The 15,737-nt window shown below is 56.7% G+C and overlaps 1 protein-coding gene across 1 annotated transcript in view; it reads left to right on the forward strand.

Moving 5' to 3' along the window:
• Positions 1–15,737, forward strand: part of ELL (elongation factor for RNA polymerase II) — an 80,233-nt gene that overhangs the window by 56,601 nt on the left and 7,895 nt on the right. Inside the window, exons 3-7 of the mRNA XM_082622170.1 lie at positions 2,275–2,396; positions 2,772–2,935; positions 5,091–5,365; positions 8,885–9,009; positions 14,456–14,552. Of these exons, the coding sequence (XP_082478296.1) occupies positions 2,275–2,396; positions 2,772–2,935; positions 5,091–5,365; positions 8,885–9,009; positions 14,456–14,552 (783 nt within the window). The remainder of the gene's footprint in view (positions 1–2,274; positions 2,397–2,771; positions 2,936–5,090; positions 5,366–8,884; positions 9,010–14,455; positions 14,553–15,737) is intronic.

Below are 15,737 nucleotides of genomic sequence, written 5' to 3' on the forward strand. Positions count from 1 at the left end.
GCCAAGATGTGGCAGGGAGAGGATCAAGGTCAGGATGGAGGAAGAGCCACCCGTGTTGGGGTTCAGGCTCCATCGGAAGTGCCTTTTGATTTTTCTGACTTTGTGGTGCACAGTCTTCCTGCCACATTCTGGGCAACTGCATCAGTGTGTACCTGGCTGCGGGTGCATCTCCCACAGTGACGTTCAGAAGCATCTGAGTGCTGGGTTTTCAGTTACTTCTATAATGGAGAACAAAAGTCACACCTGCAAAGGAATGTGCAGACAACACAGGGTGGCTACTAGTGCTGGATGAGATGCTGCACACGCACTGGAGCGTGTGTGTGTGTGTATATACATGTGTGTTTTCCTGCCCGAGGTGAGTGACAGCAGGCAGTCTGGGTTTGATTTTTTTAGACGCTGAGTGTGAGCTGCTCCATCTCTTTTTGACCCTCATAAAGAAACAGGTGTCTGTGTTGAGATTAAGGCCTGCGTGGCTGGCCAGGGCCGACCTGGCATTGCCACCCTGCTGGTCTCCTCCATGGACTTTGGCCTCACCTGCCACTGGGTGTGTGTCCTGGGTGGGGCGGGGGGCCTGCCCCCGAACTGCATTGACAGGATCATGCTGGAGGGCCAGGAGGGAGCGCTGGACAGACCCCAGCTGGGTGGCTGGGTGGAGCTGGGCCAACGGGGCAGCCTTTCTCCTGGGCAGCATTCATCCTGGGGCGGGGAGGTGGGGGACAGGGATTATCATTGGCCCAAGGTCATTGGCAGTCTTTGGACGGCTGGTGCAGACTGTCCCTCTCCCCCAGGCCAGGCTCTTCCTGCCCTGAGCGGCTGTGCCTGGGAGCCACTCTGTGACGCCTTGGCTCTCAATGTGCACGGCGGGGGCCTCTCTTTGGAGCAGGAACTGGCTGTGCATTGAGTGGGTCCTGCAGCATTTTGAGTCAGCCCTGGGCTGTGTGACCTCCCAGCTTCCCTCATGGGTCTACACACCACCCTGAGGGCTGGGGCAGGGGAGCCGCATCCCTCCCTGTGGCCCAAGCTGCCGTGTCCTTGCTCTCACGGACAAGGCTCAGACAGGCTGAGCTGCCTGCAGTCACATATGACAGCTGGGCACAGGGCAGAGGGGATTCAGCCCTGAGCCGCATTCTGTCCAGTGCTGATGAGGCATGTTAGTGTCCTCACACAGCCAAAGAGAAGACGTGCTCGCCCTGGCCTGCTGGGCTGGTGCGAGAGCCCAGGAACGAGGCCTGCAGCCCCCTAACCCCCAGTGCTGCCCCTTCTTGTGGACCGCTTGTGACTCCACCTAGTGTGTCTGCCTAGCTGTGATGAGCTCCTGTGCTCAAGCCCAGGGATTACTTTAAGGCTGGTCACCTCTGGTGACAGGGTTCTGGAGGCCCTTCCACTGCCTGCACAGGGGCTGGCAGCCGGAATGTGAGGTTTTCCTGTCTGTGTTTTTCAGCAGCTGCTGGCCTTCACCCAGTGTGGGCAGGGGGCCAGAGGGTCGACCTGGAATAAAGTGGCCGCTGGATGTCCTGCCTACGCTGAGCCCTGCACTTTGGCCAGGACTAGTGCTGTCTGTCTGTCTGTCTGTCAGCCAGGCCGTCTGTCTGTTCTCTCTGGCGGCTGTGGCTTTGCCTCGCCTAGGCTATAGTGGTGCTCTCTGAAGTTGGGGTTACATAAACCATGGCACACGCATCCCCTGTCATGGTTGACTGGGGGCAAGTGCTGCCCATCTGTAAGCCCCTTGGGGCCCGTGCCTGCCTCATTCACAGACACCCAGGTGGAGTCAGTGTTTGGTCTGGAGGAAGTGGAGAGGGCGTTACTAAGTGGGAGTGCGGGTCAGGGCATCCCGACCTCTTAGCATGCCCTGCCCGCTGCTGACGCCCACCCATCTTGTCTCATCTCATCTTTACGGTTGTCCTGAACCACATCAGCCCTGTTTGGTGGGGAAACTGAGTCATGGCCCAGCTTGGGGTGGGGTCCCTGCCTCTGGTTATGTGCTGAGTGCCCTGTGCTCCTCAGCCTGAGTTGCCATTGCTGCTTAGAAACCAGACACAGGACCCCACCCCCCTGCCACTGCATGAGAACCCAGGACCCACCAGCAGCCTGTCCATGGTGACACGCTGGTCCTGTCACTGTCGGCAAAACAAAGGTGCGTTTCAAAGGAATGTGGTTGCACATTCCCACTGTAAGGGGCATGCTTCAGGGATGGGCCTGGGTCCTGTGCTGGCCCATCCTGTGGTCCCCTCTGTGCTGTGGACCTACCGATGATGTTCCCCCCTCTCCACGCAGCACATCTCCATCCCCCAGCCTGACTGCCCCACGGAGCCGCGGACGTTCTCCTTCTACCTCTCCAACATCGGCCGTGACAGCCCCCAGGGCAGCTTTGACTGCATCCAGCAGTACGTCTCCAGGTGAGCCTTGCCCAGCCTTCCCCAGGTCTCCCAGTGGGCAGACCCGCCTCCCCTGACTTCCACTGTGGCATCCCCTGCCCCAGCCTGCTGTGCAGATGTTTACCCACCACCTCCAGCCCCAGCGCCCCTTCTTCCCCTTCTCAAGTGAGCTACCCTGGCTCCTTACAGTGTGTCCAGGGCACTGGTCTAGGTCCTGGCGTGCCACCTGTGGCCCAGGGACCTGGGTTCCCTTGTTTCTTTCGGGTCAAGATGTGCCTTGAAGAAACCCTGTTGCCCAAGTCAGCACCAAACCCCATTTCTTGGACATGGGGGTGGTGACCATGTCTCCTGGTCATCCCAGGTGCTCATCTCAGCTTCTGGCCCCTTGTCTTGCAGCCATGGGGATGTCCACCTGGACTGCCTGGGCAGCATCCAGGACAAAATCACAGTGTGTGCCACCGACGACTCCTACCAGAAAGCACGGCAGAGCCTGGCACAGGCTGAGGAGGAGACACGGAGTCGAGGCGCCATCGTCATCAAGCCCGGAGGCCGTTACCTGGGTGAGGATCAGGGGCCTGGGGCTCCACCTGTGGGGGTCTTGTACCTGCTGGGCAGCTGTCGGGGGAGCAGGAGAGACTCAGGGCCCATCCAGACCAGGAGCGGGAGTGATGGGTTGACAGAGAGGTAGGATGAGCTGGGTCAGTGTTGGGTCAGGACGGAAGGTCCTTCCTGGGTGGCATCTGCTGCCTTCTGAACCCAAGATGGACTAAGGGGCCCAAGAATTCCAGGCATTCTGAATCTCAGGGCTGCTCTCCCAGGCTGTAGCCTCAGGGACCTCTACCCATCATGGGGACTCACCCTATATGAAGCCAGAGCTTCGGTCTGTCCTCCAGCTGCCACCCCTGCCCTCACCTGCCCAGATGTCTCCTTCCCAAGACCGACGTGGCCGGGGCAAGGTGCAGATGACGAGATGCACTCTGTGGCGGGCGGCCTGCTGCTGTGTTGGGGCCAGCGAGGGACCGTAGGGTGGAGACCAGGAAGGAAACGCATTGATCCCTGTTCACTGGGAAGGCTCCGGCCCCTCAGCATCTGCTTGGAAACAGTTTCAGTGAAGTCGAGACACTGACAACATTAAAAGTAGGGAGAAAAGTACTGTCTATTTAGAAAACTCCACCATCTTGCCGTAGTCTTCCTGCCTCCTGGGTGCAGATGGAGTTAAAGAGTCACTGGAATTCGTTGCCAGGCAAGAAAGGCCTGAGAGAGCTGTGAAATGGCTTACAGCAAGGGAGAACCTTGATGGCTTTTGGGGTTTTTTTCTTCTTTAAGGAAAAGCAAGAGTATTTCATGTTGCTCCAAAGAGCATGTGATTTTCCTTGCTTGGCAGTGGGGTTGGCTCTGAATGAAACCCCAGACGGTGCAGGAATCTGTCCTGCCTGTCAGTGCTGGGCCCCAGTGGATGTGGCTGTAAGTGACCAGGGAGCCTGGGCCCTGGGCTGTAAGCTGCCCAAGAGGTGCCAGCCAGAATCTAAAAGGGCTTCAGAGCCTGCTTTTGCTTCAAGATGCGAATGTGGACATTTGTACACATTTTAATAAATTTTGGGTCGGTCTTTCAGCCAAAAACTTGGTCCAAAATTCATCTTATGGTGCCATTTTGGGTACAATGAAGGTTTTTGCAGTAGTTTACGTTCTGGCGGAAACGCTCGTGTCCTGGCCTCTTAAGCCACCGACATGCACGTCCTGGGTGTGTCAGGCCTCTCCCCCCACCCCATGTCGGCCCGTCAGATGGGTCCTCTGGGGATGAAGTCTGGCCCTGAGGATTCTAAAAGCACTTCTTCCCTGTGTTCATTTGACAAATCAGATTTGAGGGATACATGCAAAGGAAGTCGTCGTGGAGAGGTTTCTGGCCCAAGGATTCAAGGTGTGCGCTGACTTTGCTCAGCGGCCCTCGTTGCTGCAGTGGCGGGAGCGCCGTCCACGGTGGAGTTAACGACTTAGGAGGGGGAGCACCCTCCCTCGGGAGCAGTGCTGGCGCCTCCGTGGAGGATCCCCTCGTACGTCTCTGTTTGCAGCAAGAGGGTGGGGGATTGGCCTGCTGCCCCCGGGCCTCTGAGCACAGCCAGGTCTGCCCAAGGAGCACTTGCCAGGGCCACAACTGGGGAGCTGCTCACACCCTGGGGTCTCCAGAGCAGTTGCCCAAGTGGCCCTGACGCCTTTATTTTCTTCTCCTTTTTCATAAAAAAGAATGGCAGATCCTATGGGACCAGCGTAGTGCTGTGAAGTTCAGGCTCTGTGTGCCTTCCTCTGGCAGTTACGGGACTCCCTTGTTAACATCAGCCCCCTCTCCCCATATGGGTCAGGTGTTGTGGGTCCCCAGGATGTAGGCTGCCCATGATGAAGTCAGTTAAGGCTCTAAGCCCACTTCTATTTCCTGTAGCTCCCGCTTCTGAGACTGTGGGGCCCTGCAAATGCCCACTGAGCTGTTTGTGGTCAGCAGGTGGCAGTCTCGGCCGCCCAAGGGCCCCACTGAGCAGGTGGGGCTGGACGAGGCTTGAATTGCCTTCCTTTTGGGCTTAGTGAGAGCTTGGGGCTGTTGGCCATCGGTCATCCACGGGTGTCCACGAGCTTGCTCAGGAACTTGGCGTCGGCCCCAGGCAGTGGGACACGGTGGCCTCTCCCTCACCCCTTCCAATCCCTAATGCCTGGCTCTTATTGCAGGTAAAAAGGTTCAGTTTCGAAAACCGGCCCCAGGGGCAGTGGATGCTGTGCCCTCCCGGAAGCGGGCGACCCCCATCAACCTGGCAAGCGCCATCAAGAAGACCAGCACTGGCAGCGTTAGCGGGGGCAGCGGGGTGTCTCAGAGGCCCTTCCGTGATCGGGTGCTGCACCTGCTGGCACTGAGGCCCTACCGGAAGGCCGAGCTGCTGCTGAGGCTGCAGAAGGACGGCCTGGCCCAGGCGGACAAGGACACACTGGATGGCCTCCTCCAGCAGGTACGTGCTTGCCCTGGGCTGGCCTGGGCTGCGCATGTGGCACTCACTGTCCAGGGCCCTCCTCCTTACCAGCTGCGGACACACAGGCAGTGGGCGTAGCACAGGGGATCCAAGACTTCAGTTGCACAAGGTTTTTAGAATTGAACGACGTCTGAGGAACCCACAAGCATGAGTTAGCAAGAGCTCGGGCTTCACAGTCAGACAGCAAGGGCCTCCTTGTTGCTCATCAGTTGTGGCTCCAGGCAAGGGGCTTCATGTCCGGACCCTCAGGCTTCCATCTGTGGCTGGGGCATGTCCACAGCACCTCGCTTGGGGTCAAGAGCTAAGCGGGCAGGAACGTGGTGCCAGCAGGTGGAGCCTGCTGTTAAGCAGCCAGGGCTTTGGAGCAAGGGCGGTGGCCCCAGCACCTTCCTGAGGCCCTACCCTAGAGGAGGCAACTTGAGGACCCCTGAGAAGGTGAGTGGCTCACTCCGGCTTCACCACAGCAGCTGGGGCATGTGGATGCCACTTTGCCATGAAGTGGGGATGGGCCACCTTAGAGCGCTGTGAGGACGGCACAGCCAGCAGCAGTCATGCCAGCATCCTGAGGAGGAGGCGTGGCCCTGCCTCAGATACTCCGGGCACTTGGATGGTGCCTCCTATAGCAGAAAGTGCACGCCGTGACCATCAGTAGCTATGTCCGAGGATGAGTTTCAGATTTACCGAGTTCTTCAGCAGGCCTCTGGGCACTTCTCTTCCCCATCCCCAGTGCGGTCCAAGGCTGCTGTGACCACACAGCACATCTGTTGGGAGGATGTCGGCATGGCTCTCATCCCTCCGTGCTCTGGCTGGGGTCCCTGTGTTACCCGTTACCCCCCGAGAGTTCAGGGCAAAGGGAATGGGTGAAGAGGGAGGAGAGGCCTCTGTGACATACCCCTGCATTCCGAGGCACAGATGTGGGTCTGGGCAGGGGCTGGGCCCCATCCACAGAGCAAGTGAAGGGTGCCTCCCCCATCCTTCACCCGAGGAGAATCCTCTTGTATCCTGAGGGCTGAGGTGCTCACCAGAGACTCACGTTACTGTCAGGAGCGCCCACGTCTGGATTTGGCCTCCTGAGCCACTGTCCCCCACATGGAGGTCCTGCTGGCAAGGACTGAGCAGCACTGTTTCTCCCTGCAAGCTTAGGAGTTGGCTCGGGGCCTATTAGAAGATAGATGCATGGCTCTGTGGCCCAGAAGTTTTCTTTGGCAAAGGGGCTTGCCAAAGCACCCAGAAAGCTCTAGAACCAGGAACGACATTTCCAGGGCGCTCGTTTCCTTGGAAAGTCGCGTGCCGGCCTTGCCCCTGGGAATTTGGGGGAAGTACATGGGAGGCCCTTTCCCTGGGCTGGGGGCCACCCAGAGCTGCCTCCTGCTGCACGGGGTGACCGCAGCAGGGCTGAAGGGAGCTGGACAGAGTCATCAGACATGAGCCAGGACTGGAGACAAGTGCGGCAGCCACGCCCGCCCCTGGATGTGCCCGTAGCTTGTGTTGCCATCCAGCTGGGCCCTCAGCCCCTGGTGTAGTGTTCTTAGAAATGCCCTTGCTCCTGCTCTCTAATCTCGTCCTGTTTGTGCCCAGAGTAAGAAAGCACAACACAGAATGTGACCCTTAGCTGACTGAGCACTTGGTTACACCTGAGATTTACCCACTGAGCAGCCCTCAGATGCGGCAGGGATGCCAGGCTCAGTTCTCTGGAGAGAGAGGGGCTGGTGGTACTGACTTAGGTCTGCCTGGGGCGCTGCTCCATTTTTAACCCCTGTGACATTCTCATTGCTCCTGGTCCTTTCCTGGGACCAGAGAGGCACCGTACTGGGCTCCAGCTTCTCCAGCGGACTTGGGTTTGGCAGCTCCTAGGGGGTGGCCCAGCCAGTGTCTTGGGGTAGAGCGTCCTCCTCGTGCCCGCTCTGATTTCTCCTAAACTGCCCCCATCTGTGCTTTTGCTTCTGTATTTACTACCCAACTTGTTCTCCACAGCGGTGTTGGGGGCAGGAGGACCCCCACCAGCTTGGGGATGGGAAGGTGTCGGGGGCTGTGCCTCACCCAGGATGCTCATTTCCAGCCCCTGCAAGTGACCAGGGACTCTGATGAACAGCACTAACAAAACCACACTGCTCAAAGGCGCCTTCTCTATTCCTTCTGTGAAAACAGAAAAGATTTAAGGTGTTCCATCTTCCTGGTGGGAGTGTTGATGGGTGGATGGCTCTTCTGGAGGGCATTTTAGCAAAACATATCAAGAGCCATAAAAATGTTCAGAGCCTTTGACCCACTAATCCCACTTCCGGGAAGCTGGCTGAAGAAAACCATCACCAGCATGGAAAAACCTGCACAAGTGACATCTGTTTATGCTACAGAGGAACTGGAAACGGCGTCAGCATCCAATAAAGGAGAAACGTTTGAGTACACCACAGTGTAGCCACTTGGTGGAATATTACTCAACCATTAAAAATGCTCCTTGTGGAAACTGCTGTGATGTGGAGAACTTGTAGTCTCAGTGATAGCGAAAGACAGCGTGCCAGCCACACGGCTACACACGCGTGTTCTGGAGACCATGGTGCCCAAGCGAGACACTCAGGGAAGTGCCCGCTTCAGGTCAGGGGCCTGAATTCTGTCAAGCATCTTAGAGCAAACGTTTTAAATCCATCTTTGCAAAGACAAAGCTCAGCTTTTGTTAACCAGCAGCAGCAGCAGGGCTGGCTGGTTGCAGGGAAGGTGAGCTCAGCCTGGCCCCTGGAGGCACCCCTCACCCAGCACCCCAGTCTCGGCCGACTCTGCCACAGGAGGTCTGAATCCGAGAGCGGGTATCTTAGTCCATTGGGCTGCTGTAACAGAATACCATAGACTGGATGGCTTACACACCACAGACGTTTACTTCTCACAGCTTTGGAGTCTGGGAAGTCCAAGATCAAGGCGCCGGCAGATTGGGTGTCTGGTGAGGGCATGCGTCCTGGTTTATAGACAGCTGCCTTCTTACTGTCATCACAGGGCAGAAGGGGTGAGGGAGCTCTCTGGGTTTTCCTTTATATATAGACACTAACCCCATCATGGGGGCTCCACCCTCATGACCTAATCACCTCCCAAAGGCCCCACCTCTGAATACCATCACCTTAGATTAAGGGGGTTAAGATTTAACATGGATTTTGGGAGGACAAAAATGGTTCAGTCCATAGCAGGGGGATGGGCTGGTGATGGAGTCTTGGGAGTATAGATGGCAGCCTCCCCTTTTTGGAGCCAACCTGGCCTCCAGCAGCTGTAAGACATATATATATGGACCTGCTGCCCTGACCCTTCTGCACCCCAAGGGTTGCTGCGCTGGCACGCAGCGGAGCTGTGGGGTGAGGTGTTGGCTCGTGGAGGAAGTGTGCTGTCCTCTTTCCCCTTTCATGTCTGTCTCCGCCTCTCCATGCCCCCCCGCGCCCCCCTTCCCCCCACCGCAGATGCTTTCAGGAACATCTGTCTCTCTTGGGCTTCACACAAGGTGACACCAGCTCTGTCTTGCAGGTAGCCAACGTGAATGCCAAGGATGGCACGTGCACGCTGAAGGACTGTGTGTACAAGGATGTGCAGAAGGACTGGCCCGGCTACTCGGAGGGGGACCAGAAGTTGCTGAAGCGGATGCTCATCCGGTAACTGCCTCCCTATCCCTGAGCGAGTTCCCAGCCCCTGGACCCGGGGCAGATCTCATCCCAAAGATGCTGGGGGGGCCTCATCTGGCCCCAAAGGCTGCAGGGCCTGCAAGCAGGACGGAGGGGTCTGTGGAGACTGCCTGGGTGGCCCACCGTGTCCTCCTGTAGGGAAGAGGCCAGCCCTCACCGAGTGGGCTGGAGGGCATGAGTCACCGTCTTGAACACCAGAATGCCTGGACAGAAGGCCCCAGACCGTTTCTTCTGCCCACTCTTTCCCTTCCTGTCAAGGTTGCTTCCAAAACCTGCACATCCCCACAGGCGTCTGCTGCAGGCCCTCTTTCTTAAAAAGAACCTCTCAAGAACAAGAAGCAGAGAGAAACAAAACTCCCCACAGACATGATTAAACAGCATTAATTAAATGCATCCCCTCTCTGGTTAATTGGGACCCAAAGTCAGGAGTGGCCACGGTAGCTCTAGGGAGAAGTGGGTAAGTAGGCCCCCATCTGAGGCAAGCAATTAATGATTTCCTTCTCAATTGATGCCCGGCTCCGGAGCCCGGGCTGTGAAGTGAAGTGCTGTTCAGAACAGCCTGATATGCTAATTAGTCCTTAAGTGATTTCTCAGGGACTTGGAGCTATTTATGAAGGGTTTTGGGTTTTTGGGTTTTTTGTTTTTTTTTTTTAAGTTTAGCTGTTTAAAGCAGTAATTGCGTCTGGAAAGCAGAGCTGAGTCAGGGCCAGTCTAGGTGAACCCTGAGTTCCTCCTTGGCCCTGTGGGACACTCACCTGCTGTCCCGGGGTCACTGCTCTGGCTGTCTGGAGGTCTCTGGGTGCTCAGGGAGGCTGAGAGGAGACGGTCTCAGCAGAAGGTGCCCCCCCCGGCCCCCAGTGCCCTCTCTGGGGGTCCTCTGTTGCCCCAGCAAAGCACATCTTGGGTAGGCAGTCACCTCCTGCAGGTGTTCACATCTATCACGTTTTTTGGCAAAGGGTTGAAATAGTCACTTACACCCACCCTAGTGCTTTGAGGTGGCCAGGGGCACGTGGGGGGCACCTTGAGGCTGCTTCCACTCTTCCTTCCTTCAGAGCCTCTCACTGGGTGCCTCTCGCTGATCTCAGACCCCAAGGGTCTTGGCCTCCCAGAGCTCCCGGGAAGGGGTGTGGCCGAGAGCAAGCAGCCTGTCTCTGTGTGAATGGGTGTGGTTTGTAGGAAACAGCGCCTGGGCTGAATCTTGAGGGGTGTTAGGTGGGAGGTTCCTAGGGATGCGGACTCTGGAGCTCAGTATAATGCCAAGCTCATGCTTCCTCCCTTGTTTTCGCTCTGGGCTGTCTTGATGCTCTTCTTTCCGTCTGCGTGGGCCAGCTGGGGGAGCAGCCTTGCCGCCGGAAGCCTCTTGGGAAGCTGACAGCTCCTACTGCCCTTGGAAGCTTGAACTGATTGGCGTGCAGAGGTCAGGGTCAACATCCCTGATGCCCGCAGCCACACAGAAGGTTACTCCAGGCGCCCCTCTGCACAACTTTTTTTTTTTTCTTGTTTAGGTTTCTCCCTCCCTGAAGAAAGCCCCAATTATAGCAGGTCTTGATGCTGTGGTCTCAAGGCAAGAAGGCAAAAAATAGGATCTTGGGGTGTGTCTGTTGTTACAGGCAGGGTGTGGGGACTTGTGTCACCCCAGGGGCTATAACACCTCCTTTTCCTACAGCTTGTTCTAAACTCATACCTGAGTTAAACATGCTCATGCTTCCAGGGTCTGCCTGGGCCCCCGTGCCTTTGCTCTGCACAGACATGCACTCCCAGCATCTCGGCTGTTTATTTGGATGCTTCCTCTGTGCTTTTAGTCCCCATGTGTGTAGCTGCTTGGGCCCGTCCCGTCCCAGGAGGAGTCTGTGGACGTCGCAGTGCAGGATGAGGCCTCAACTCCACCTGGCCCTGAAATCAGTCACCCCGACCTGCCCATGTCCTGGCCTCACTTCCGCCCAGGGCACAGCCTAGACAACCCGACTGAGCCTCAGTCCATCTCGCATGCATCATGCTTTCCCTGGAGTTGGTAACCTGCTTGGCCGAGTTGTTACTTTCTGTGCTCAGCGTTCTGTGTCCTTCATGTCCAACCCCAAGCTCCCCGTGGTTGTCCCATGGCCTTTTCACTTTCAGGGGATCAGGGCTTCCACCGGGAGCTGCCCCCCTCCCTTGCGGGTCCTTCTGTTCCTGGGTCTGTGATTCTGCCCTGGGGTTGAAGGGACACAGCTCTTGGAGCATCTCTCAGAGGAGAGGGCTTTGGGAGGTCCGTCTGTCATATCTTCACACCTGGGTGGCCATCACACTGAATTGGCAGTTGGCGAAGTCTAGGCTTCCAGATTGGAAGGAACTTTCCCTCCATGTTGAAGACCTGGCCCCCGGAGAGCCACGGAGTTTCCCTTCCTGGCCCTGTATACATCTGCATGGTCACAGGATGGCCTGGCGGGTGCTCTGGGACCGGCGCCCCAGCCCTTGCAGTCTGAAAACGTGCCTCATCCTTCTTCCCGTCCTGGGTGTGGTTGTGAGAGGCCTCACTGTCCTCCCTCGCCCTGCCTCTCATTCTGCCACTGGGGGCTGTGCTGCACCATTCACCATTGTCTTCCCTGTTGTTTCTTTTAATTTCTTCTACTTTTGGAAGATTTCTTCAGCTTCTCCCTCTGTCTCTTTTTTTTACCATTGTTGCTAGTTCCCAAGGTGCAGCTACCACTTCTCTCTAGTTCCAAAGCAGTCACCCCAAAACAAAACCCCACGTTAACAGTCACTCCCCGTTCCCCTTCTCCCAGCCTCTGGCGACCACTAATCTGCTTCTTGTCTTGATGGATTTGTCTGTTCTGGGTATTTCATATAAATGGGATTATGTACTCTAGCCTTTTGTGTCTGGCTTCTTTAACTTGGATTAGGTTTTTGAGTTTCATCCACACTGTAGCATGTGGCAGAGCTTCACTCTTTTTTATGGCCAGGTAGTATTCTATTGTGTGGGGGTATTTTGTTGATTCATTTATCTGTCTGTCCATGGACACTTGGATTGTTTCCACCTTTTCATGATTATGAATAGTGCTGCCATGAGCATTCATGTACCAGGACACGAATATAGCTGACATAGATTTTCATTTCTCTCAAATATACACTGAGGAGTGGAATTGCTGGGCCATAAGGTAATCCTGTGTTTAACTTTCTGAAGAACTGCCAAACTTTTTCTCAGTGGCCACGGCATTTTACATTCCCACCAGCAGTACACAGTTCCAGTTTTTCTACATCCTCGCCAACACTTGTTATTTTCCATTTTTTTGATTCTAGCCATCCTAGCAGGTGTGAAGTGGTATCTTATGGTTTTGATTTGTGTTTCCCTGGATGAATAATGACGTTGAGCATCTTTTCATGTGCTTATTGGCCATTCGTATGTCTTCTTTGGAGAAATGTGTATTTAAGTTCTATGTCTTTCTAAGGCTATTAAGGGTGGTGTTTTTCTCGTGGATTTAAAGTTTTCATCCCCTTACAGAGTCTCTCTTTTCAAATGCATTTTCCTGTCTGTCTTGGGGTGGGACATCTGTTGCCTGGAAGCCCGGGTGCAGCCTCATCAGGACTTTCCCATTGGCAACTCAGCCTCCTCAGGAGCACTGCTGAGGCGTTTCTGAATCCCCCATAGGCCCCTCTGTTTCCTCTTCTCCCGAGGCCACGTCTCTGTCCATCCTGTGTGGCCCGAGCATCCTGGAGAAGGCCTGGGCTCCTTCACTCCTGAACATGCTGTGGGCTCCCTTCCCTGCTGCCCCACAGCAGGCCGGGACCCAGAGCAGGGCTCTGAGCTGGGGCTCAGCCTGGCAGGGATCCCTCTGCTGAGGTTCCTGAGGCACCCACCCTGGGCCCGTGGGGTTCTGTGGCCTGGGACTCCGTTTTCTTGGATCCTATAGGACAGTCACCACTTGTACTTCTGCGTTGAATATCATCGCTCATTTCTCTCTTTTTTTTTAATAAATGTATTTTATTTATTTTTGGCAGCGTTGGGTCTTCGTTGCTGCACGTGGGCTTTCTCTAGTTGTGGCGAGTGGGGGCTACTGTTCGTTGCGGTGCACGGGCTTCTCACTGTGGTGGCTTCTCTTGTTGCAGAGCACGGGCTCTAGGTATGTGGGTTTCAGTAGTTGTGACACATGGGCTCAGTAGCTGTGGCACACGGGCCTAGTTGCTCTGCGGCATGTGGGATCCTCCCGGACCAGCGCTCGAACCCGTGTCCCCTGCATTAGCAGGCGGATTCTTAACCATGGCGCCACCAGGGAAGCCCCCTCATTGCTCTCTTTTTCCCTTTCTCTTTTATGCCTTTTTAGTGGGGGCTTGAAAGAGAGTGGATGTAAATACCTGGTTCTCTGTCTTTAACCGAAAGCTCTGGTTGCTTCCATGTGGCTGGAGCAGCAGTTGTCTGACTTGCCCTCAGCCTCGTGGATGGTGTTGCCCCAAGTGCCTGCATGTTTCGGGCCCTTTTCCTGTGGCTCTGCTTGCATTTCAGGCCACCGTGGAGGGGACAGCAGCAGTTGTCTAGAATGTGGCTGTTGGTCAGGGGCTGGGCTCTGCTTGTCACTGGTTAGAGCAGCTCAGACATGGCCCTGGACCTCAGCTCAGCCTCCCTGCAGGGCGTGGAGGGCCCTCGGCACCACTCCCAGCACCGGGCCAGCTGCCTGGGCTCCCACGAAACGCACAGTCTCTGGGAGTGCAGGAGGCTAAGCGGAGAGCCCCCTCCCCACCGCCGAGCCAGGGTGACTGTCGGGGCCTCCATTTGTGTGTCAGGCATTGGGGTGTTTCTTCTCTCTTCCCTGGCTACATTGTTGTGCTCGCGTCCCGCTGGACTGGTACCCACCCCTGCCATCCCTGGAGGTGCTGTGGCCTGGGCTCCCAGGATGATGGGAGCTGAATCTGGGAGGCCCTCCCACCACAGACCAGGGCATCTCAGTCCTCTTCTGTGTTCTCTTTTTCTCCAGTGAGTGTTGTTTATTAGGATGACAGTTGTTTTTAAAAGTGAGGACCGGCACCCCAGTGACAGCAGCGCCCCTGGGGACACAGCATGGCTCTTGAGTGTCTGGTCAGTTTTATATGGGTCCTTGGTCTCCATGGTAATGGGAGTCTAGATGAGTGGGTGGTCATCTGACCCTTCTCTGGGCGCAGAACACCCAATGGGACAGTCCTCCTGGCAGTGAGGCTGAGACCTTGGCCACAGGGCAGCTGTGGATAAACCCAGGGTGGAATGTGCTCAGGCTGCTCTCTGCCTGCCGGGCCCTGGTGTACCCATCACACTCAGCCCTGCTCTGGTTCTGCTCTGGAGTCCGGCCCTCCCCAAATCACTGGGCGTGAGTGGGACAGCGTGGTGTCAGTGCAGAGAGAGGTGGGCGTGTGTGCGCCCCACAGGGCACTGCTGAGGATCCCTCCAACCCACCCTGCTTCTCCTTTGCAGGAAGCTGTGCCAGCCACAGAGCTCAGGCGGCCTCCCTGGGGACCTTGCGGCCAACAGTCCTCCAGGCGAGCATGGGAGCTCAGCCTCACCCCCTCAGGTAGGAGCGTGGTGGGGAGGGAGGGTGGGTCTCACCAGAGCCAGTGGGCCTGACCTGACCTTGGTTCTTAGGGAGCCTGTTGGGCCTTCGGCTCAGGGCTGGCAAGCTTTCTTGAATGAGTGAGCAGCTGGCTGGGGGTTGGGTGTCCTGGGCCTGGGACTTGGTTATGGTTCCTTGGTTTACCTGTGGGTATGTGGCCGAGGGAGGGCAGGCTGCTGAACCACACTGAGCCTCCTGCTTTCTCTGTATGGTGGGCGCTCCTGCCTCCCAGGGCTGTTGGAAAATCAAGCGTATGGCTGCAGCCCAGCCAGGGCCCAGTGGGGTCCTATGAGCAGTGGCCACGGCCATGTTAGTCAGTAGTCGGGAAGGGCATTTGGGGGGGGCCTTGCTGTTGGGGGCTTGATCTTCAGCAATACCTGCCTCACCGTTGCTTGAGCTGTTTGGTGAAAGCTCTCCCCACCCACCTGCATGCTCTGACTTATGAGTCCCACGTCTCCATCCCCTGCTTGGGAGGGGCCAGCCCCTCTTCTCCCTCTTCCTCCTCTGCCCTGGAGGCACCCAGCCTAGGCCCATGACCCTAAAGCCTCCCTGTGGCTGTAGGGCCATTGTGGAGGACAGAGGGCCTCATTTCACTTGCGTCCCCACTGCTTCCCTCTGATCCTGGGTTGCCCATCTGCCATCTTTCTCCCTACTGCTGCTTCCCTGGTCCTGGGCCACCTGGTCTGATCCTGGCTCCATTCTTGTGGTCTGGCCTTGCCTCAAAGGCCTCAGTATTCTTGTCTGTGAAATGGGGATGAAGCCTGCACTATGTCACAGGGTTGCCATGGGGATCCAAGTAGTCAGGGGCCTGGAGGTGTTGGTCCTGGCCTGTGGGGCTGCCCTGTATCACTCAGATTTGACTCTGTCACTCTTCCCATCGTCCAGGGAAGATGCTGAGCACAGTGATGTTTTAGACCAGTTCCCAGAGGTGGCCCTTATGGGCTGCAACCAGGTCCACTAATGACCCAGTGCCCTTCCTCCGCTCTGGTGGCTTCTGGGCCCAGCTGAGAGCTGAGCCCCTGGGCAGGCAGCCCCTGCTGAGCTCTGGGCATCCTGGGCCTAGCTAGTGTTCGCGCGCCCCCATGTGGTCAGCGCGGGCCTTGCGTGTGGTCACTGGGTTTCCTCCGGGCCTGCGGTGCCCAGCCT

Source organism: Mesoplodon mirus (assembly GCF_964341445.2).
Source record: "Mesoplodon mirus genome assembly, chromosome: 5".
NCBI classification, from domain to species: domain Eukaryota; kingdom Metazoa; phylum Chordata; class Mammalia; order Artiodactyla; family Ziphiidae; genus Mesoplodon; species Mesoplodon mirus.